The following is a 25,363-nucleotide window of genomic DNA, read 5'->3' on the forward strand; positions in this document are numbered from 1 at the left end:
TGACAAGACCTCTCACATTTTAAAATATTGAGACTTAGCCTTACTAAATAGTAGGAACCCATGAATCTTAATTTCATTAGGGGTACAATACGGTATTTTACTATACCGAGGTGCTTTCTTTTCACGTTGGGTAAGTGGGGTAATAAAATGTTATTACATTTCGAAATTTGGTTGATCTCTACGGAAGTATTAGAGGGACCGTTGTCTCAATAGGCCCGGGCTAAAAATGAACTTAGTGTAATTTCTTCAACTGAGAGTTCTAAGTGTAGAATCGGTTAAGTGAGTTAACCCACCAAATTACATTTGTAATGATGTAGAGAACCCGTAGGCTCACAACCGAGTTAATATGAATTTGGGTCTTGGAATCGTTTATATAATTGGGTGGAGGTCATTATATAAATGCTAAACTTGACTAATATGTTTACAAGTGTTATTTACGATAAATGTTAATTTTTCCTTCATCTCGTATTTGTAGTCAATTTGATTTATCGCAATGGCAACTTCTAGCTCGTCCGCACCACCTCTCACTACCGTTTCATGGCTACGATCCTTTATGGACCGTTGCAAACTCGAAAAGAATGGTTCAAATTTCAACGATTGGGATGCGCAACTCCGCTTAGCCGCGGAAGGTGATGACAAGCTTCAATACCTTACCGCGGCTCCTCCCGCTACTCCTAATGCTAGGTCAACCACCGCATCTAGGGAGGCCTATGAGCCCTACCAAAAAGAATCCGCCCCGGTCAAGAATGTCTTGATTTTCTCCACGGAACCCGATCTTCAAAGGAGTGCCATAAAGATGAGCATCGCCGATGAAATCTACACTAGACTTGTGACCATGTTTTCACAAGCTCCTAGGATTATTCAATATGAAGCGGCTTCCCAATTCTTTGACCTCAATATCAAAGAAGGACAAAAAGTGAGCCCTCATGTGCTCAAAATAATTGAGCATGTTGAGACCCTCAAGTTGCAAGGGGTTGAGATCCCCGAGCAACTCGTGATTGACCGAGTGCTCCATTCTTTAAGCCGAATCAAGGGCTATGTTCAGTTTAGGGTAAACTATAACATGCAAAACTTGAAAATCGATCTCCATGAGTTGCACAAAATGCTTGTGCAAGCCGAAAGAGATACGAGGCTTAATGCAAGCACTAGCAAGGATGTGCTCAACATCAATGCAAAGAGTAAGGGAAAGTTTAAGAAAAGTGCTAACAAGGGTAAGAAGCCCACTCCCTACAAGGGTAAGGGGAAAGCTATTGAGAATAGCTCTCCCAAACCCAAAAAGGGAGCAACATCCGATGATAAGTGCCATTATTGTAATAGCATGGGCCATTGGAAGCGCAATTGCCCGAAATAATTGGGAGACATCAAAACTGGACGTGTGACTCCAGTAGGTAATATTTCTTCAAAAGTTTGTGTTATTGATCTTAATTTTCCAACTCAACTTTGTATTGAGATACTAGTTGTGATTCTCACCTTTCTTATTGAATTTAGGGCATGAGAAGAGTGGAAAAGCTAAGCAAGCATGAGAAGGATCTCCAAGGGAAGCTAAAAGTAGCCGCCGCATAGATGAAGACCTATGGACTTGGCTTGGCGTTTTATTTTGAATATGTCTTCATAATAGTAGTTATGTTATGACATTGTCTAGAGAACTTATTTTGTTTCCATGTTAGACGTGGAAGTTTCTTTTATTTTGCATCTCCGAACAAATATTGTATTTTGTTTTAAATGACTTGGCTTTCAACCCAAGTCATTTCGATTTATGGCATTTTAAGTTTTAAGACATCTTTCCTCTTTCTCTATTAATATCTATAACAAAAAATGAATCGACTCAACTCAATCGATCACATTGAAAGATAATGATTTGTTCAAAATGGTAAAGACCTAAGTTATGAATTTGGTTTCCATTTAAAGATTCATGGCACCATGTCATTTCTTATGTAATATAAGATCGATCTATTGAGAGTTAAAATGAGTTATTGAACTCATATTTGGGGATTTGAAATACAATGCTAGCATGAGTTGTTTAAAATGAAAATGTGCAATATAAATCACAAACGAGACTCCATACAAGATATGGAAGGGATTAGTCTCTAAAATGATAACATATCTTAATAGATCACTCAAAGATAACATGTGCCTAATGCTCCTTTGCATTCATAAGAACAAAATTGTTTATAGCTCATGAAGCGATCTTTTTGGAAAGTAAGTGTATTTCTACAAAGATAGAGTGGGAGAAAATCGCTACAAACTTATTTTATAGAATAATGACACGAGAATATGTTCTAAAAGTCATCCACGTGTTATAAATAGAGTTGCTTTTAGAAAGTGATAGAACTATGATCTATCGAGTGGTTGTTGCTAGTGATCCAAATCGCAATTGTTGCAAATAAGTCTTTGTTTTACAATCCGTGATAAATTCTATACGCAAAGCTAAAAATAATTACTTTAAGATATTGGTATCTTTGAAGTAAAGCCTTAAAGTATAGAATAGCGTAGATGAACTTGGTGATGTTAACCCAATCAAATCATGTCAGTTATTGCCACATTTCATTTTGATGAAACATGACAAGTGATATTAAACCGTTTTTCTAAATAGGTATTTAGAAGACGATGTGTTTGGAACACTGATCTTAAGTTTAAGTCTGAGAGTCCTAACATGCTAAGTAAGCTAAAGGGATCCATATGTGGTTTTAAGCAAGCATTAAGAAATTGTAAAAATCAATTTTCCTAGTCATGTGATAATAGAGAATTGTTACATTTGAATTGTCAAAGAACCAAAATTATACATGAAGTTTAGTGGGAGCTTATTTTAAAATCATGTGATAATAGAGAATGGTTTCACTCGAATTGTCGAAGAACCATGTTTATACATGGAGTTTAGTGGGAGAAAAATTGTCTTCACATATTACTCATTGGGAATGATGTACCGATGCTTACCTCCGTAAAGGAGTGGTTGGGAAATCATTTCCAGGTGAAATATTTAGGTGAGGCACATCGCATATTTGATATCCGGATCTATAGAGATAGACCTAAAATGATATTGGCATTACGTCAAGAGTCTTATGTTGATAAGATTCTTCGTCATTTCAGCATGGATAAATCCAAGAGGGATTTTATTCCAATGGGTTGTAGGATTACTTTGAACCAGTCACAATTACCCACTGAACCTGAAATTGTTGAACGCATGAAATCTATTCCCAATGGTTCCGCCATTGGATCAACCTAATGTGCTAAGATATGCGCAAGCACTGATAAATTATATGCTTTAAGAAAGACAAGTCAATCCATGTGAAGGTCAATGGATAGCCGCTAGATACATCCTTGAGTTCTTGAGAAGGAATAAGGATTCGTACTTATGATTAGTAGAAACATGGAGTTTTGTTTGAAGGATTACAAAACCTCGAGTTTCTTAGGCTGATCTTGTTGTCAATTTTCAGAGGTGCAAATAGCTAGAACAATCTTAAAAAGTCAGTCATTGTGAATTCTACAAATAGAGTCTGATTACTTTGTGGAGAGGATAAGATGGATTGTAAAGGAACTAAAAGTAAATCTTTTCACCATGGATCTTATCACAAGTTATATGATAACAGTGGGATCATCTTTCAAGTTAAAGAGCTCAAGCCTAGCATCAAATCTAAATGAGTGCTTAGAAATTTCATGACATTCGAAAATACATCGAAAGAAGGAAATTGCAATTTATGAAGTTGGAATGATGGTTATATTGTATACTCTCCAACCAAGTTTTTGTTGCAGGTTTGATGAAACCACCATGTAGTTTCATGGATTTTATTCACCTTGGATTATGCGATATGAAGTAATAATATTGTATTATTTATTCATATATGATAATCGCATTTATAGTTTGAGTTTTATTTTAAACTCTTTTATTACTTTGTTATAACCAAATAGGTTGTAAGGACAACTTTGAACCCTATTAAACTGAACTGGATTAACATAGTATTGGCCCCTAGTCACTTATATTAGGTGACGTCTCCTAGTGACTAGAATGTGAGCCGATTGATGGCAAGTTCAAGTGTCATAGGGTCATGAGAGATGACTAGTCGATCACATAGGCAGACAGTATGGGACACTCTGTCGGGCAGTGACCGCTTATAGAGTTATTGAAATTCATATAGCCTGGTCATGGCGAGAGCTACTATAGTATTCTTTTTGAGTCAATTCTTTGACTAGAGACTGCTCGCCCAAGTCGGCACAGTTTCTGATTGGCTTTGATTTTTGCTCTACGACTTCAAAATATGGAGTGTAAATGGGCATCTTTTGGGTCATCATGAACTGTGGTTGAACAAAGGGAACAGTGCAATCAGAATTGTCCACCACCTTGTCAGGGTTATCTAAATCTCAGGGCCACTCGAGGAGTAGTGAACTGAAAATGTGTGGCCACGCTCGGAAGGTATCTACGGTAGATAATTCTGGTCAAACAGTTACTCGCCAGATCGAGGAAACCACTATAGATATGATCACATGCAAGTACAACCTGCAAGACACCTTGCATTGAGTGAGAGATATAATAGGACAAGAGAATTGGTGACGCACACTTGTCTCGGACAAGTGGGAGATTGTTGGAGTATGTGTCCTCAATAGTTGTGCGATCACATATTTAAATCTCATAATAAGAATACATAAGGGATGATACATTATATAGTAAACTGATCAACATTTATCGGTAATGACTGGCTGACTAGAGTTTGACATTACCGTCGTTTGACGGTGGTGATCAGTTGATCCCTTGAGGTCACACCTATAGGATGGAACCCAAATTATTAACTGATCAAATATATTTATATATATATTTATTTGTATATTTATATATATATATATATATATATATATATATATATATATATATATATATATATATATATATATATATATATATATATATTTAGTTGTGTGAGTTTGTTGAAGTCGAGTTTAGAACTCGAGTCAACACAAGTTTATTATTCAATTATGCGATGATTGACTAATGACATTTTTATCTTTTTCTAATATAATTTAATAAGATTTAATTTAATGATTAAACGTTAATTCGTTAAATTAATCGAGGTTTTGTATTTTTAGAGGTAGAGGTTATTTGTTGATTATATTTACAAAGGGTTGTAAATTAATTTTATTGGACATTATAGGACCCATTATATATTAATATTATGACATAATTGTTACTTAAGAGTTAAGCATATATTAATTATTAGTTTATATTATATAATTGTTATATGATCAAACTAATACTTATTTATATAAGATAAATAAGTATATGATTCTTATATTCATGTGACAAACATTATAAAATCAAAATGTTCCATTTATACACATGTTGGCCGAAATATATGTGTTGTTGGACAACATTTTTATTTTGCTTTTTCTTTTATAATCAACTTGCATGTAATCATTACACTAGTTGCATGCTTATGATAATGACCTACCCTAATGTAATCATATCTATGTTTGCATGCAAAATAAAATAAGGAAAAGTAATTTCCCACTAACCCAAGTAGGGTGCCGGTTTTGTGGGAGCTTTTAAGAGCAATTTTGTTGCTCATTTTTCCTCTTATTCTAATCTTATGCAAACATCTCTCTAAAATACACACAACAACTATATTATTCTCTAATAATTAAGGTAGTAATAAAAATAATATTAAGGGTTTAATTCCTTAATAATATCTAGTTAATATTATTTAGGAATATTTGGGTCTAATCTTGGGTGCAATCAAAAGGAGAAACTTCTACACTTGAGGTTAGAGGATCATCCTTATATTTATACCTCAGGAACAAGATTGGGAGGAGTCTTTCCTTGTGCCCATTTTTCCATCTATTCCAATGTAAGGAAACATTGTTTTCTCTCTTTATTTCTTCTTACTTTGTTTGCATGCAAATAGATTCTTATCATCTAATTTATCTAGTAACTTAGATTTATATTAAAAGAGTCTAATAAGTGGGTTAAAAAACCTAACAATATGAACCCAAAGAACGAAACTATCATTTTTCATACCAACACGCATTAATCTCCTTAAAAATATGCCACAATACGTAAATCTACTCATCCAATTTCCACAAGTTATCATATTTCATCTCATATAAAATGTACACTATAAGAATGCATCCTTTACCATAACACACATGCAACCATAACACGATTCACTTAGCGTTACCCATACTCATAACCATCCACGTAGTGACCAACCGAGACAATAGGCACTAGTTTTGATATGAGAGCGCCTACTCATCCAAAATTGACCTCCTATTTTACTCAGGTTGGGTTCATTTTATAAGACACACCTAGGTTCATTTTGATTCATTGGTTTAAATTCAAAAATCGTCGCTCTGATACCACTTTGTAACACCCTCTTCTTACCCGGCCAAGGTAATGGGAGGATGTTACCATCTCGGTTTCCCGAGGCGGTGAAATCGGAGTTGCAATTAAGAAACAATTAAATATAAATAAATTAATTAGTGAATTACATAACGATAAATGAATAAATGATTAAATGTGAACTATACAACTTGACTACAGCTTATGTCATCTAACAACTATCCATGTACTCAACTCCAAGTCCAAGCCTCGTCCCGTCTCCCACGTGACATCAAAACAACCTGTACTTAACCTGCTCCTCATATGATCAAAAATATCATATGGATCGACACAAGCACCCCGAAAATAGGTAACAATTACACAGACACACAACACGTCAGTTTTAATAATTAAACATACAACACAACATGATAGGTAAATATGCAATATGCCAATAATATGAATGAGACACGATTACACCATCACCACGCCAGTACCGGAACACGCCCAGATGTACCCACAATCACTGGTGACAGGGACACGCCCACGACGCTACAACTTACAATAAGGTACGGGACACGCCAAGACAAACCGGGTCGGAAGCTAACCGGATCCCCTGCCAGACGTCGTGCCTCAACCACAAGAGTCCCTTCGTACTCAACTCACTAATGTGAACATCCCTCTTGGAGTGGGAAGCTCCAAGAGGCGACTCAAGCGTAAGACGGTCTCCTAATCGTCTTACTGTAATACTACGGTTTTATGTGTCCTGGGGTACTCTATCGAGTGGGGCATACTCTGTCGAGTAAGTTGGATTTTATGCAAAACAGTAGTCTGCCTGATGGGTACTCGATCGAGTACGTGTGGCACTCGATCGAGTAAGGGGCACTCGATCGAGTATGTCATTTACTCGATCGAGTAAGTGTGTTTTACGGGTGTTTTTGACGGGTTTTGTTAATAATGCGGGATTAGTATATAAAGCCTCCGTCATCTTTCTTAATCTCTTTTATCATTCTAAAAACCTCTTTTGTGAAGAAAAGAAGTTACGTAAGTGTGTTCCTCGCATTGTTATCAAATCCCCAAGGCTAGGAGTGTCAGATCATCTTGTTCTTTACGCCGTTGTGATCCTTGTGTCGAGGGTAAGCTTTTTATATAATTTTTATAATGTTTTGTTAAAGTTGGTTGAAACCCTAATTGGGTAATTTGGGGGTTTTGGGAAGTATGGTTGATGTTAGATTGTGATTGTATGATTGTGTGTTTATAGTAGATGATTTCATTGAAGAACGATTCTGATTAGCCGATTGTGACGATCTTGGTGAATGTTTTCCAGGTAGGGTTTTCCCTACTCAGTATTAATTACATAAATGTGGTTGGTGATTACTGTTGTTGTTGTATATCGTTCTGGCATTAGATTCTGATTTGGTGATTGTTGGTAGTGTTGTATAATTGTTGTTGTATTACTGTCAGTGATCTTCGGGGCACGTCGCTAGCTGAGTGGAGTCACTTGCGGGAGTGGCTTCACGCTCTTGTTCGCCCTCTGTGGAACCCGCCATAGGAGGGGATGTGCACATTAAGGAAACTTGGGTTTATCGCTCAGTGGTTGACGAGCGGGGATTTGGTGGGCACGGCTGTGATCCCCCATTGGCGGTGTGGAGTACTTGTTGCGATGGGTACTCTGGCAGGGCTACACACTTTAGTTTGTAGTCAGTTGTGTGGAGATTGGAGATGGAGACTGGGGATTTGTTTGAGCTGTTTGTGACATTGTGTCTTTGTGGCATTTGTTTTTTGTAATCAGTACTGACCCCGTTTAAATGTTTTAAAAACTGTGGTGATCCTTTCGGGGGTGGTGAGCAGTTATTGAGCAGGTATGAGACGATGCGTATGGGATAGCTGGGATGAGTCACCACGATGCAGTTTATAAGTCTTCCGCTGTGTCAGACACTTTATAGTTTTGATAGTAGATAGTTTTAAGAACCTTGTATTTCTTTTTATCAGTTTTGGAGTTGGCATGTAATCACTTTAAACTTTATTACTATTTAAGTATGTTTCTTCATTGTCTTTTGATTATCATTGCCTCTGGTACCGAGATGGTAGCATTCTCATGCCTTAAGTGGTCCTGGTAAGGCACTTAGAGTATGAGGGTGTTACAAAGTGGTATCAGAGCGACGATCTTGAAACCTGTAACCAATGAACCTAATGAACATTGGGAGTCAAACTAAAATGAACCCGGGTAGAAGTTGTAGGAGCTAATGCAAAGACTTGGGAGATGTCCTAAAGTCGTGAACTCGCCCTACAATTTTGAACCGGTCACTATGGGGTATCATGGGACCACTATGTGTTTGCTAATGTTCTATTGTGTATTTTGAATGATGTCGCAAAATGATTGTGGTGGAATGGGGAATGTGGTAAATGATAAAGTGTTGTGAATAGGCATGTTGCATGATAGTTGGTTTATAATGTTGTTTGGAATTGTTGGAAAGGTATATGAGAATGATGAATGATGCGGTGCAAAAAGAGGAGTACTTCATATATGAGAATATGTGATGAATAATGATGTTGCAGGATGGATGATTTATAATGCATGTGGCATAATAGTAACATGTGAATAAGAATGTTGTGTCGTATACGTATATTTTGTTTGCCTAAAGATGTATAATAAGTTTATGTACGTCCACTATTGTTCATATGTATATGTTGTATAAAGAATGTGGTTGAAATGGATGAATTGACTGGAAAAGATGGAGTGGCAATTGCATGAGAATATGAATTTCGTGATTATGAATATATTTAGGTGACGAAGTGTATTTGTAATATTGTTGTATTAGTAACATGGAAATAGGATTTGTAATGTATGAGTATGTTTTGTCTTACGAAAGGTTATAGAATAAAAGCATGTGGGTGTAGTGCATGATGGATGTTGTTGCTTTGCTTTTGTAGATAGTAATATGTGGTTAGGGATACTGGTTTTATAAGTATTGAGTTGTTCTGTTTACCTTGTTGATGTTTAAGTTGCTTGGAAGTAAAAATCAAATAGTTATTTTTTCCAATTAGAGCAAAGTTGTCTTTAAACTATTATCACTTGAGGTGCATAAATTATTTTCATGCGATTCTAATTGGAGGTGATATCTTGTTCTTTTACGATTCTAACGATAGGTCACACGCCCAAAACGACCAAGAAACGGGTGATTAATGACCGTTTTACGAAAATTGGACACTCTGAGAAATGCGTAGGGTACTCGATCGAGTGGCCCTCACTCGATCGAGTGCACCTCTTGTTACTCGATCGAGTAACTCTTACTCGATCGAGTAGCCCTGGTAATTTTTTATACGTGCTTCTGACCTTCACCTACTCGACCGAGTAGGCTGTACTCGGTCAAGTGACCCCAATTTTGGGTCATATGCTTATCTTTTGACTTTGTTGCATATTATGTTTAATTCAAAGGTGTTATTTTGCTTCTTTATGCATTGTTTTTCATGTGTGTTAGTCTTGATGCGTAAGTTACCCAATCTTATGATGTAAGGAGTGGTGCCCATGGTGAATATGAGTTTGGTGGGGAGGACATGAGTTATATGTGGTTGTGATAGATAGTGGAAAAAGAAAAGGAAGATTTCTAAGGCTTACTGAGGCATGGAGCATGTTTTGTGAGATGAGATGAGTGATATGATTGTGTGTTGAGTAATATAAAGGTAAGTATATATGAGCAAGGAGTGATGTAAGTTTAAGGAACGTGAGAATGAAAAGATTGAAAGGAAGGATGTGGATAGTGGCAACTTGAGATGCGTAAAGAATTATGGAGGGAGATGGTTAGATTGTGTTGGTTAAGAATATATGTAATGAAAGGTCGTTTTAGAGGGATCGAGAAGAGTCGTATATAGTGATCTTAATGGAGACATGTCGCGACGTGGATTTGTAGATAATGAGTGAGTTTGAGAATTTGTATTGTCAAGAGGTGAAACTAATGTGTGATTTCTTTTGGCAAGTAACGTTATGAAATGAGTTTAGGGATTCTAAAAAAAAAAAAACTGATTGGTGATAAGTGTGAGTGATAGCATGATAAGAGAAAATCCATAGTAAGAAAGAGTGAGATGATACTGATATGAAATAATGGGATTTTATTTTTGGAGCAATGAGAAGGTAACCGGAGCACTAAAGAGCTCGATAGAAGTAATAAGGAGTTGAACTATTAAATTGGTATTGTTGAGTGTAAAGAGAAAAGAAGGATAAAAAGTAAGCTGAGAAAAATGTTGACCGGAGTTATGTGATATAGAAGAAATGAATCGTCGAGATGTGTGATACTATCATGAGGATTTGAGTTAACGGTTATGTAGGGGTTCCAGGACGACATGTTAATCATGAGTTTCGAGGAATTAAAGAAAGTAAAAAGCTTGGTGAAGAATTTGCACGATAGGAGATCTTGGTGGTGAGTTGGGTGACGATACAATTAAGGATAGTATTGGGAAGAAGGTTGAGGTAAATTTTGTTGGTGGATTTGATGTCGTGATTTGGGATGTTAACCAAAGATAGGAAAGAAACCGTGATGTTTAGAGGTGAGTGTAAGATATTTGTTATACGAGTAATGGTGGCATCGCTTTTTTTAGTGGATAATATGTTACGGAGCTAGCAGTGTTTGTGGATATTAGTTGGTAGTGTTTGGAGATGGTGTCGAGAGAGACTATGATGTAGTTGATATGATATCATGAGCCGTGTTGTGGAGGTAGGCATAGTTGGTGGAGTTGGTGTTAAGAGTTCATGTTTTATAGGTTAGGGTTTTGTTTTGAGTTCGTAGTTGCGTTGTTGTGTCTTAATCGAGTTAGTATGTTTGTTTTTATGTATGGGTTAAACTTCGGGGTCGAACTTTCTTTTAAGGAGGGAAGACTGTAATACTACGATTTTATGTGTCTTGGGGTACTCTATCGAGTGGGGCTTACTCTGTCGAGTAAGTTGGATTTTATGCAAAACAGTAGTATGCCTGATGGGTACTCGATCGAGTACGTGTGGCACTCGATCGAGTAAGGGACACTCGATCGAGTATGTTATTTACTTGATCGAGTAAGTGTGTTTTACGGGTGTTTTTGACGGGTTTTGTTAATAATGCGGGATTAGTATACAAAGCCTCCGTCATCTTTCTTAATCTCTTTTATCATTCTAAAAACCCCTTTTGAGAAGGAAAGAAGTTACGTAAGTGTGTTCCTCGCATTGTTAACAAATCCCCAAGGCTAGGAGTGTCGGATCATCTTGTTCTTTACGCCGTTGTGATCCTTGTGTCGAGGGTAAGCTTTTTATATAATTTTTGTAATGTTTTATTAAAGTTGGTTGCAACCCTAATTGGGTAATTTGGGGGTTTTGGGGAGTATGGTTGATGTTAGATTGTGATTATATGATTGTGTGTTTATAGGAGATGATTTCGTTGAAGAACGATTGTGATTAGCTGATTGTGATGATCTTGGTGATTGCTTCCCAGGTAGGGTTTTTCCTACTCAGTATTAATTACATAAGTGTGGTTGGTGATTACTGTTATTGTTGTATATCGTTGTGGCATTGGATTCTGATTTGGTGATTGTTGGTAGTGTTGTATAATTATTGTTCAGACATCGCATCGTGATCTTGGGCGCGTCCCTGGCTGAGTGGAGTCACTTGCGGGAGTGGCTTCACGCCCTTGGTTTGCCCTCTGTGGAACTCACCACGGGAGGGGATGTGCACATTAAGGAAACTTGGGTTTATCGCTCAGTGGTTGACGAGCGGTGATTTGGTGGGTACGGCTGCGGTCCCCCACTGGCGGTGTGGAGTACTTGTTGAGATGGGTACTCTGGCAGGGCTAGCCACTTTAGTGTGTCGTCAGTTGTGTGGAGATTGGAGATGGAGACTGGGGATTTGTTTGAGCTGTTTGTCACATTATTTCTTTGTGCCAGTTGTTTTATGTAATCAGTATTGACCCCGTTTAAATGTTTTAAAAACTGCGGTGATCCATTCGGGGGTGGTGAGCAGTTATTGAGCAGGTATGAGACGATACGTATGGGATAGCTGGGATGATTCACCACGATGTAGTTTAAAAGTCTTCCGCTGTGTCAGACACTTTATAGTTTTGATAGTAGACAGTTTTGAGAACCTTGTATTTCTTTTTATCAGTTTTGGAGTTGGCATGTAATCACTTTAAACTTTATTACTATTTAAGTATGTTTCTTCATTGTCTTTTGATTATCATTGCCTCGGATAACCGAGATGGTAGAAATCTCATGCCTTAAGTGGTCCTGGTAAGGGACTTGGAGTATGAGGGTGTTACACGTACGTCTCCTCAACAACCAAGTACCACCACCAACAAACTCCAATGTCCACAATAACTTATCTATCACAACATGCACATATATCTCAAGCATAAAGCTTCCTCATTAATTACAATTACCAACATGCCTCATGATACCATTTCCACATTAACATGCTATTATGCACCATGCTTCAAGAAAGTCCCACCAATGTCATGAAACAAACATCAATTACCCATTAAAAATATTAAATGAAACACATCGATAATGACACATGCAAACACTCTTATTATTGAAACTGTGTAGGATTAATCCACCTTTTAGCATAATCCATAACCAATCCAACATAAGCAAGATCCGTCTCATAAGCCCGTCTTATAATACCGTCTCATCCTACAATACCACATAATAACTATCACAACTCATCCTACACTATTATACAACACAAATCCCCTTATTCTACCCACCAATTACCCATATTAAATACACTAATTACTAATTAATTACTCAAACCAAAATTCCCAAAAGTTAGGGTTCATACTAAATATAAAAGGGTAGATCTCGACTTACAAGGTGGAAGGAATTAAGAGGAAGGTGAGAAATCTCCCAAACCAAGCTTGAATCCCATGGAAGTGTGTTTATGGAGGTTTTAGAGAGATGGGAAAGGATTTGGAGTGAGAAGGAAAAAGACAGAATGAAGATAAGGGTTTAAGATTTCCTTATCCTCTATTCTGACTCAGAACCACTCGATCGAGTGTCACTCACTCGGTCAAGTGTCACTCACTCGATCGAGTGCCGAGTCAACTCGATCGAGTGACCCTCACTCGGTCGAGTGCAACGCAGTTCTCAGCAATGACCAATTTTCGTAAAATAGTCATATCTCACTCATTTCTTGGTCATTTTAGGCGTGTGACCTACCGTTGGAATCGTAAGAGAAAAGCTATCACCTACAATTGGAAGTACATCAATACCATGTCTAGATCTCAAGTTATGACAGTTTTTAGACGACCCTTCTATAGGCGAATATTATAACAACTCCACTAAGTCTAGTATAGGTTATACTCGGTCCACTTTATAGTTATAATTCACTCCCGAGTAGACTCATCAAACACGAGGGTCCTCTCATGCACCCAAGGTTCCTTTACGGGTCCCAAAATATATAAGTATTACACCACACTTTTGCAACAAAGTAATTGAGGCGTTGTTAAAGAAATATGGAGTCATCCATAAGGTTTCCACGGCTTATCACCCACAAAAAAATGGCCAAGTGGAAGTATCCAAATGGGAAATTAAAGGCATTTTGGAGAAGATGGTGAACCTCAACCGAAAGGATTGGAGCAAAAGACTTGATGATGCTATATGGGCCTATCGAATGGCCTATAAAACTCCAATAGGCATGTCTCCATATAGGCTCATCTACGTGAAAGCATGTCATCTTCCCGTGAAAGTTGAACAAAAGGCTATTGGGCCGTCAAAGCCTTCGACCAAAACCTTGACTAGGTGAGCTTACGTAGGAAATTGCAACTCCAAGAAATCGAAGAAATACAACTTGATTCCTATGTCAATACCACCATCTACACGGATAAATCAAGGGTTTTTCATGACAAATTATTAAGTAGAAAAGAGTTCAAGGAAGGTCAAAAAGTGCTTGTGTTTCAAAATCGTCTCAAATTATTTTCCGGGAATTTGAGGTCTCGTTGGGTGGGCCCGTATGTAGTTAAAAAGGTTCATTCCCATGGGGCCGTGAAAGTGGAGAATCCAAGCACGGGGAAAACAATAAAAGTCAATGGGCAAAGACTCAAGACATATCATGAAGGGGCTGAAATGCATGGAGAAAAGGAGCTCACATTAGAGGACCCGATTTATCACGATTGAATTTTGAGAGGCACTATGTCAAGCCATCGACGTTAAATAAACGGCAAAACTTTGTATATAATCTATCTCTTAGAATAGTCTTTACATGCATTCATAGAATAGTTTCAATTCCGCAATTTACCATTTTCCTAGTTAGTGTGTTCCTTAAAAATGTGCATCAATTGTGGAACCTTTTGACGGTTTGTTGAAGTGGCTAAGAAAAATAATCTTGGGAAACGTGTCATAGGAGAAATGAATGGTGAAATGGACCGGGACATCGACTACATGGGTCAAAATAGAAAAGGGAAGAAAAGAATGTAGAAAAATCCACCAAGGCAGAAAGTTGGGACTCAAGTGATGGCACGGAATCCAGCGGGAAGCACAGCCTGCGCCTCAAATCGCAGCCTGTGCAATAAGGCGCAACCTATGCACAGCTTGCGCAATGGACTGTAACGGGTAAAGTCTTAACCTTCAAAACACAAGTTGAACTACCCTCCCTTCATATTTTTCGACACCATCTCCTTTCCTAAACACGTTCCTCTTCAATAAGAACATCAATCACCTCCTCAAATCACCCAACAACCTCAACAAATCACCAACTTTATCATGAAATTCATCTCCCAACATTACCCCATTATCATTCCATCAACACTTGCTTCAAAAATATGATTTTTTTCCCAATTTCGTCCCAAACCCTAACTTTTCAAGCCTTTGATTTGAAGCATTTGAAGGGGTTTAATTGGGTATTGCAGCACTCAAGGAGGGTTAATCGGTATTATACATCAATCCATAAGCAATTTAGTGAAATCGGAATGGTATAAGACAACTTTTCCAACTCTTTCAATTCTTGCTTAATTTAGAAATTCCGAATTAGTACTATTTTGTGTCAAAATTTTGGATTGTAACAGTCAATTGTGGTGTAATTTGTTGGGTTAAACTTATTTTCTGAGTGAGAACTAATGGATTCATCAAACATCACTCACTTCTACCATCTTGAAGTAGTGCATAGAAGGTGTTTGCTGAATTGCCCCTAAGAGTGCAAAATCAGTTTTGAGTGCAATTTTGGTAGTGTTGTTGCTCATTCTTGCTAGGTACCATGGTTTTTGGTAAGAGGAAGTCCACTCAACAAGGGAAATCAAGTGCACCCAAGCCATTTGTGGGAGATTAGGGGTTAAACTTCGACCTCAAGAAAGTCTTCAAGAAACTAGAAAAAGACCATCCCCTACCCATAACCAAATTTCTCCACCGGGACACCCTCCAAAAACAAGGCATAGAGTAGCTCACTTTTCAACTCTTGAGTAAGGTGGTATTGGAGAGGTACATGGATGTTTATGTGGATACTTATCGATCTTATATCTTTGAGTTTCTCACCACAATCAACACTACGGGGGAGGGGGGCTCATGAGAGGATAAACTCTAGGCTAAACAAAGTGTGGCACACTATCACTTTTGATGAAGCCCGGGAGGTGATGAACATCACCAGACCTCCTACCCTTCTTAACCCACCCTGAGCGAAGCAAAATGAAGTATGGTGTGATATCATGGGGAGGCAAACCCAAGACCATAATGACAAACTCTCCGCCATCATAAACTCCGTTATCCGCATACTGACGAGGTTTATTTCTTGTTAGTTCTTCTCTATGGGAGAGCCAACAAAGGTGAGTGACGCGACGAGGGAGTGTATATGGACAATGTTTCCCCAAGGTGAGGGGGTGCCGGATTGGGCACGGATCTTTGTCAATTCATGTATCAATCACTAAAAGAGAAGATATGGTCCAATAAATAGTGGAGGCTTTATCACTTTCTTTGTGGCTAAGTATGTGGGAGATGTTCCGGAAAATCAAATCCCCGTTTAGAGAAATGCCTTTTATAATGAGCAAGGGTTGGCCGAAACCCACATGATCCAAGTCATCAATGGAATTGAATTCTCATGCTCTTGGCTAGGAATGGGGAAGACTCCATACATGATCCTCCCCCGCAATGCTCCAATTCCTAGTGGCCCCTGAGCCACACATTTCTATTGCCCGCCTGATGAGGAAGAACACCAAGGGCCAAGGGTAAGAAGAAGAAGAGTGGCCAACCCACCAGTTGTCAATGTGGAAAGAGACGAAGAGAGGGAGATTGAGAGAATTGAGAGTCGCCCGACCATGAAAGACACACCTATGTATAAGGCAGGCACAAGTTCAAGCACCCCTATTGCCCCTTGGAAACAACAAATGTTTGACTATTTAAATGAAACCCGGGGAACTTTGGAAGCAATTAGTGGAAAGGTTGAGAGCTTTTATAGTAGGCAACAACAGCAAGGGCCAAAATTGGAGGGGTTGAACCAATGGAGGGTGGCTAGCATTGAGCATCAAATGTTGAGTGAGGGAGGCTAAGGTGACCTAAAAAAATATGCTAAGGGAGATAGCACAAAGGCAAGAGGACTCCATTGCTTGTCAAAAACAAGCAGAGCAATGGAGGGCTAATGAAGCCTTGTGGAAGGAACAAAATATTTGGAGAGGGAAAGTGACCGAACAATTTGGGGTCCAAAATGAGCGCCAAACCCAATACATTGAAGATTCCTATGAAGATGCATAAGCTCAAGAATGTTCTCTTGGCATCATCCGTGGCCTTTTCGGCATGACACTCAACAACAACCCTAAGTACCAACCCAAAATTAGTCAACAACAAGTAGAAGAAAGTTCTGAAAGAGCAAGGAGAGTAAGGGAGAACCGACAGAGGAGGAGAAGAAGCAATGGGACCTATGAGCATGGTGGTGGCTCGAGTTCCCACAATGAATGAAGGTAAAGTTGAGGCCTCCTCCACATTGAGGACAATGTAGAAAACAAGTGTGGGGGAGGTAATATCTTTGTAGTATACGTATATTGTTTCCTTTGATGAACCCTTTAAAAAAAAGAGAGAAAAAAATTAAATAAAAAATAAAAATCTCGGCTAGGTGAAAACCCATAAGGGTGGGCGCCTAAGCAAAAATGGGAAGGTGGCCGAGGACGGAATGAAAACCCGTTAGGGCATTCCGGGCAAAATGAAAAATAGAGAAGCGAGCCACCAAGAGAGGAAAGGACAAGCTAAGGTGAAAACCCAAAAGAGCACCTTAGGCAAATGAGGGATTTTCAGGAAAAAATAAATTGAAAAAGAGAAAAAGAAACAAGAAAATTGAAAAATACCAAAACGATGGAGGGATAAGAAGGGATCTATAATGAGGGTCTCGGAAGGAGGTTAGAATAAGATTTAATTTCTTTTTGAGTCACTAAATGTATTCCAACTCGGTGGTTTTATCTCGGGTTACTAAGTTGTGAATGTTGTCCAACTTAGTGACCATGACTTACATTGGCATGGAGTGATAATGGGGTGTTATAAAGAGGATATGTGATGATATAGGGGGTTGTGTAGGCCATTTTTCTATCACTTTGGGATAAGTTGAGAATGGCCATCTCTTGAATGGAGTGATAAGGAGGGCGGTTGCGTGGATTAAGTCGGGATTGGAGTTGTGTTGTGTCTTGTGCTGAGGGATGATATAAGAAGGGGGAGTGAGAGAAGAATGTGTGAAAACTTTGAGTCTATATTTTCCCTTTTTATCGGTGGTTGTCAAATGAGGGAGATATAAGATGGGAGTTGCAGGGGAAGAGTGATCGGATTTTCCCATGCTCACTTGACGAACTCGGTTGATGCTTTACTTAGTCTTGAGTTTTACTCGGGACGAGTAAGAATTAAAATGTGGGGGAATTTGATAGTCATTTTGTGTCGAGTTAATTGTGTCAATTTAGGATGTTTAATAAGTTGTAAAACCGATTTTGTGAGCTAATCTTTGACGTATGCCGGCAAATTCTATTTGATTGTAATTCGGATATTTTGAACTCTACCTTGGTTTTCACATCTCAAAAGGTAACTTAAAGCTTTCTTATCAATGAGTTGAGATAGAGAATTCGTTTTGTACAAGCCGAGACATGAATTTCAGAAACCGAGGCATGATCAAGTGAAAACGGGGACGAAAAGGATCAAGGTTAATTTCGAATTTTGAAGAGGGACTCCCAAGACAGGCGCAGCTAGCGCATCATGGCGCAGCCTGCGCCCAACTCCAGAGCCTGCGCATTTTATAAGAAGCACGAGCCTAATTTTCAGCAATTGGGCTTTGTGAGATGTTTAACCTAGATTCGTGTACAACACTATAAATACCCAAAGCTTTTGAAGAACATTGGATCTTATGCTTTGCTTTTAATCTTGTAGTAATTAAAACTTAATCTTTCCATTTTCAATGTAATCTTTCCATAAATATTTGGGTTGTAAGATGATTATGGTTGGCTAAGTTTCTTATTGTTGGTATAATTCTTCCAAATTGTCCAACTTTGGTGATTGTAAGACTCTTTACTCCTCTCTAAATTATTAATTACTCTTTCCTTGTGTTTATTTCATATGCTAAGTGAATGATTGTATGGATTAGCTACCCTTACATGTTGTTTACCTAATTAGTGCAAATCCTAGAGAAGTGGGTTCATCTATCTAGGATTGCAGAAGCAAACCTGTTGTGTGTTGAATTTGGTTAAAGGATTCACATTATACGTAGGAAAGTTTATGTCTTTTCTTATTTGTATGGGTTCATCTTATGAAAATTGATCCTAGCCTTAATATCTTGGTACAAATCTTTATGCTCATGTTTGGTCACCTCGCATGGTATTGAGTTGTTGGTTAAATTTGATGGGTGCATATGAATGGGTTCATTTATGTGTGTTACTCTCTTGATATGGTGGTAGTAGGTTGGTAGTATAGAAAGAGTAAAAAGAGTCAAACTTGCCAATTGTTGGTTACTAAGGAGAGGTTAAACCAAGTCTCTTCTCTATTTGATTTCTTGAACATTAAGTGTTTGTTGATTTGCTTCTTTATTAAAGTTTGCATCTTTAGTCATATTTGTAACACCCCACGGTAATTGAAGAGGTCCAGTGATAGGCTTAAATGACTAGTGCTTAAAGGGATTGGAAGTACTACTCATATCAACAAAGTGCACTTTCTTTTATGGTCATCCATGTGAAAGAACTCCAAAGTTAAGCGTGCTTGGCTGGGAGTAGTCTTAGGATGGGTGACCTCCTGGGAAGATTTCCGGGATGCGCATGAGTGAGGACAAAATGCGCTGTAAAGGACCCGTGTTGGTCTGTGGGCCATGTACACAGCCTGGTGAGCTATCACAAGTAACCGCTCCCGGCCCGGTTTCGGCCGGGGTGTTCCAAGTGGTATCAGAGCAACCCTGCGACCGTGTGGTGATCGGAGGCAGTTGTTATGCGCTCCTGGAGGCAGTGGTTATACGCTTTATTGTGATCACACACCTATCGGGGGAGGATTCTGGGTTAGCGGTTATGCTCCCAGGCGCAACGAGGACGTTGCGTTCTTCAAGTGGGGGTGACTGTAATACCCCACGGTAATTGACGAGGTCCAGTGATAGGCTTAAATGACTAGTGATTAAAGGGATTGGAAGTACACTCATATCAATAAAGTGTACTTTCTTTTATGGTCATCCATGTGAAAGAACTCCAAAGTTAAGCATGCTTGGCTGGGAGTAGTCTTAGGATGGGTGACCTCCTGGGAAGATTTCCGGGATGCGCATGAGTGAGGAGAAAATGCGCTGTAAAGGACCCGTGTTGGTCTGTGGGCCATGTACACAGCCTGGTGAGGTATCACAAGTAACCGCTCCCGACCCGGTTTGGGCCGGGGTGTTACAATATTTCTCCTTTTTCTCATATGAAAACCTCTTTTTATGTCAACCTTTATTTGATCATTGTGGATATCATAGTTTGTGATTAGAAGTAGGTTGTGAGTCTTTTGGTCATTAGTTCTTAATTTGTTATTAACATCTTAGTTGGTAGTTGTTTAATAGTCAAATCGAGTCTTTAGTTTTAAAACCCTTCTCTTGGGTTCAACCCTACCTTACCACTAAACTACCCTTTTAATTAAAAGTTAGTAGAGTCTAGTTTGGTTGATAAATTGTTAATTTGGTAGTTAATTGTAGTTATTATGACATCTAGTAATTTCACTATCAGTTACATAGAGGATTAGTGTTGGGTTAGAACCGAGTTGCTTTAGATCTTACAGTTCCTAGGTCGATTTGGGTCTCCCTATTCAACATCATGCATGGTCTAACAATCCTTGAGTTAGTTTATGTCTCACATGGCTTGTTGAAGAGATAGAGAGTCATGCTAGGTCGTCAATCAAGCATTTCATCAAGCATACTATGTACATAAGTTGAAACCACAACAAATAATCATTCATATGAACTCATTAAGCATGGATCTATCCTATAATTATCCCTTAATCCCCCACTAACCTTAGTTAGAATATTATTCGCTACACATCAGGGTAATCATGCTAATAATGGTGTCAAACATCATAACACAAGTAAACATGATGATTTAGCAAGTTAATAAACAAAGGATTGACAAAAGATGAGAAATATACCAACTTGGAATATAAAGATGAACATAAATAAAGGAGGATCCTTGTATAGAGATGGAGACTTATCCCTTAGCCTTCAAATACATACCCAAGAGATCCAAATGTAAACTATTGAAGATGTAAACTGAAATAACAATTATTGAAAGATTAATGTAAATTGTGTGGAAAGATTAAAGACTAATCTAAGGGATCAATCTAATCTAAGGTGGTTTCCTAAGACTAGTGAAGCATAACCCCAATTACTATATTTGGGGTATTTGTAATAATAGAAGGATTAAAAGCTAATTATATATTTTTCAGACTTGGAAAGCAAGAAAATCATAGAGGGAGCTGCCCTGATTGTCTAAGGAGTATCCCGGATCCTCCATTGCACTGTTGATCCCTGCCGTGTAATCCACCCGGATCTTCCAGGAGCTCGCCCGGATTGGCAGAATTCGCCCGGGTCCTCTATCAGCCCGCTCGGATTGGGCTATTTTGGCGTTCTTCTTCTGTTGCCCCAAAATCCATGGAGATCCTTCTAGGTAGGGGCTTGGTCTAATTTTGCCCGTAAGACTTACTAGAGTCATTGGTTTCCGTCTCCCCTTCCTGCTTGGTCATTAGTACTGTCAATTAGGCTCCAAGATGCTCCATTTATGGATGATTTCCGTCCATTTTGCTTCCTTTCCTACAAAAGAGCTAAAATCCAATAGAAAATTAAATAGGAAGTGAAAGACGCCGAAATGACCATAATACGTGCAGAAAACATGTGAAACGATGTCTAATTGGGGGCTAAAAGGGCGCTTTTTACGACTACATCAAATATCCCCAAACCGAACCTTTACTCGTCCTGAGTAAAGAGGTGATCAAAACCAAGACCTTTATTTAAACTAAACCTAATAGCATATCCAATGTGAGATAATTAGTGGGCCACACTCTGCCCCTTCAACTCACAACAAGACATCCATGAGGTAGAATGCCTTCTCGCAAGACAAGGTGGAGCTTGCCAAAATGGCGATGCATCCTACATTAAGCATATAAACAAGACAGAGGATGCATCTACAAAAGAATAGCCACTTTCCTCATCTAAGTGGCAGAAATCAACTAAAGGGGAAGCAATATAAGGGTACACATTCCATTATTGGTACTAGTTCCACAAACTACTAAGTTCAAAAGGATAAAAACAAGTCACCTTCTAGTAGTATCAAACTAGCTTACTTTTATCCACAATTGCAAAATGTTTTCGTCAAGAGTAAGGTCTCTATGGTGTTATAAGACACTTTAGGATCGCGGAATTCCCCCTTTTGCCTAGACAAAAGAAAGGGTCGTCCCCTTTCCATAATGCAAAGTAGGATAGGGCCATCAATAAGTAAAAGAATTTAAGATGTATGAGTTTCACATTTGTAGTTTGCTTTTGAGTTATTTTGCCCCATTTTGTAGTATTTGACATTGTGACATTTCTTGCCATTTCTGGTGATTGACATTGAATACTTTGGCAATAAGGTCTTTTGGCAAAGGAATGTAGCGATGACCAACAATATGCAAATCCTCACCGAAGTGACATCGAGAGCAACCCCATATGTAGTAAGGTACTCTAAAAGAGCATAGAAGTCCCATTTGCACTCCTAAGCCTAAGATAAGAATAACTTCGACTTGCTAACTTTTTGGCTTTTATTTGAACTAAATTTTTGGTTAAATGTGCACATTCCCTTTGGTTAACAAAATGTAGATGGTATGAGTTCGAAGAACGGTTACATGGCTTCAAAGGTCACCTTGGAATAAAATATACCCAAGGAACTCTTGACTAGGCCTTAGTGTATAGGTCAAATTATACTAGTAAGACACTAAAAAGGGTGTCTTGAATCTATTCTAGTGCACAAAGTTTTAAGGAGAAAAAGTATCTACAGCGACCTATATACACTTGTCAAGTTTCCCAATTAGGCATTTCACAAAATTTTACCTAAATGCAACTACATGCCATGATATAACTAACGTATATAAACAAGTCTAATGTATACGCAACAATCCAACTAAATGCCATATAATCTAATGCAAACTCCTAACATCACATAGATACAAAACCGCAATATCAAAATCTCACCACATTGTCATTAACATAAAGAGAGAGGGAAAAGAGATTGGAACGATCATACCATGCGGTTCTTCATAAATCCCTAAGGATGTCTCAAATGTGGTGTAGTCCTTATGTGAAAAAAGTAACAAAAACACAAGTATATATAATTCTACACTACTAAAGCAAAGAATATGTTTTTGGATTTTGATCTTTTCAAATTTTTAGGGATTTTGTTTGTTTTTCAAACTAAAGAACATGTTTTTGAAATATTTCAAATTTTTATGAATTTTGAAATATAATTTTCCATGCCCACATTATCATGGACATTGTCCTCAATGGAAAAAATGATAGAAAAATAAACGCTAGTGCAATGCATGAAGCTATTCTAAGTTCAAATTCATGAACTAATACGTGAATGCGTGAAATAAGACTAAATGCAATTACATGATATATATTACAAGTGATGCAATCTAAACTAGACTAAGTGATGCATGCTTTGTATTAGGTTGGAGAGCTAATTTGAATTAACTTGGATTACTTATGATAAAACCTCCCCAAACCGATTTAAACACTATTACTAGTGTAGGAGGAGTGAGGTTTGGTCTGATTATGTATGAATGCGGATTATGTAATCTAAGTGTAACTAACTACATGGGCTAAATGCAAGCTATACTATATGAACTATCTAATGCATATGAGATATGAAAAATATTACGAATGCAAGTTTAAGTTAGTGGTATGCAATCCATTCTAAGGTGTGATACAATGCAAACTATACATGAGAGAGTTTTTGATAAAAAGGGAGAAGTATCATATACCTTGGAGTTGTCTCAAGGCAAGGGCTCCTAACTTCCGAACTCATCATCACTTGGGTTGTTATACCCATCATTCCCACCTCCTTGATTCCTTTTGTTAGAGAACAATAGATCCGGTTTGGCCCAATATGGTATATGGTAGTAGGAGGGATATTACACCAAGTAGTTGTCAATCCTCCCATCATACACCCCGGCATCGACGTGGTGCATCGTCTCCACTAAGGTTTCCATGGTTGGAGGTCTATTTGGATATCGCGGGACATAGGGTTGGCGCGGGTTTGGATTAGGAGGTATCGGTGTATAGTGGGGTTGATGGAGCATATAATTTTCAACTTATTACTATTTGATTGGATTAATTTCAAGAGGAAATATTATCAACAATTCTGAGATTAACGGAATAAAAACAGAAGCCAAACAAGGGAAAATGTGTTGTTTTTGTGAGACGGTTTTCTGGTTGTATATGAACAAAATGAAATGCATCAAATGTAAGATAGTAACAAGTTTAAACATCCACAAAGACAAGCTTAACTCGTCTTCTTAATTACGCCACAAAGGTCGAGATTAAGGGACTACACAAAGGAAGGAAGTAAGCAATCCACGAAGGAATGAAGTTTTGCACAAGCAAAGTATTTTTTTCATTAATTCTAGTCTCTTTATTACAATAGAGTATGGCTATTTATATATAGAATTATAAAGTTAAACAAAAAATACCCTAAGAGACTTAAAAGAACCATCCAACCATTGATTTTTAGCTACTCTAATCCAATGGTCTATTTATCATTTAGTAAGAGAATAAAATATATTAAGGGAAGGATGTACTACTACGTGGACAAGAAGGAGCTTTGCTTTTGACTTGTTTCATGGCTCAATGCTGTTCTAGCATTAGAAACCAGTAAAGAGGAGACAAGAGGAAGATAAGCACAAGTTGTCATTTTCGTTGGACCACTTCATGTTTTTAGCATTTTTTGTTACTTCATTGTTTGTCTAAAAGGCCTCCTTCTATTGCTTCATGGAGCTCACATGATTGGGACCAAAGTAGGTTCAATTCGCATCCTTGGGCGTTTAATTTAAGGCATGTAAAATAGATATGAATGCCCTTATTGCACATAGGTATTAAACAGGCCATTTCATAGCATTCCGAAATTAGACCCGTCTTGCAGACCCCATATATTGCTCCTTAGGTTGAGGTATAATGTCTCATAGATGCCAAATAAAAGCTAGAAGAGTTAGCTTTCATTTAAAATTGGAATAATATGAAATGGGCTCCTGTATTGAGAGAATAGGGCCTTGAGTAAGTAGGTCAAAGCTGAATGTTCAACAACATGCCATGTACCAGTAGAAACTTTGAGGCTTTAAATTTCTCTACTCAGGTTGAAATTATGTGTGAGCCATATACCAAATAAAAGCTAATTGAGTTAGAAACCACCTTAAAAAATAATTACCCCCAATATGTTTCCTGGTTTGGGAGATATGAGCTCTTTAGTAATGACAGGGCAGTTTCAGAACTGGAATAGCATTCCTGCGTGATAGTGTTTGAAACTATATTGTGAAAAATCTACTTATTCAAACTTGCTGATTCCAAATCCAAAGGAAATTAGACTCATTCAAGATTTTATCCATATAAAGAACACAAATTTCCAA

The 25,363-nt window shown here is 38.1% G+C and overlaps 1 protein-coding gene across 1 annotated transcript; it reads left to right on the plus strand.

The window, feature by feature from the left end:
- Window positions 1–493: 493 nt before the first annotated feature.
- On the plus strand, window positions 494–1,351 carry LOC141639542 (uncharacterized). The gene is made up of 2 exons (XM_074448646.1): window positions 494–785; window positions 873–1,351. Exons 1-2 carry the CDS (start codon window positions 494–496, stop codon window positions 1,349–1,351), a joined length of 771 nt encoding a protein of 256 aa, XP_074304747.1.
- Window positions 1,352–25,363: the final 24,012 nt, after the last annotated feature.

Source organism: Silene latifolia, unplaced genomic scaffold (assembly GCF_048544455.1).
Source record: "Silene latifolia isolate original U9 population unplaced genomic scaffold, ASM4854445v1 scaffold_432, whole genome shotgun sequence".
In the NCBI taxonomy this organism is placed as follows: Eukaryota; Viridiplantae; Streptophyta; class Magnoliopsida; order Caryophyllales; family Caryophyllaceae; genus Silene; species Silene latifolia.

What these genes read in the sequence shown, in the direction of transcription:
- LOC141639542 (XM_074448646.1), top strand. Translation starts at nt 494, where the DNA reads ATGGCAACTTCTAGCTCGTCCGCACCACCTCTCACTACCGTTTCATGG. An exon ending in GGAACCCGATCTTCAAAGGA is followed by an intron (nt 786 to 872) that starts GTGCCATAAAGA and finishes TTCAATATGAAG; the next exon opens with CGGCTTCCCAATTCTTTGAC.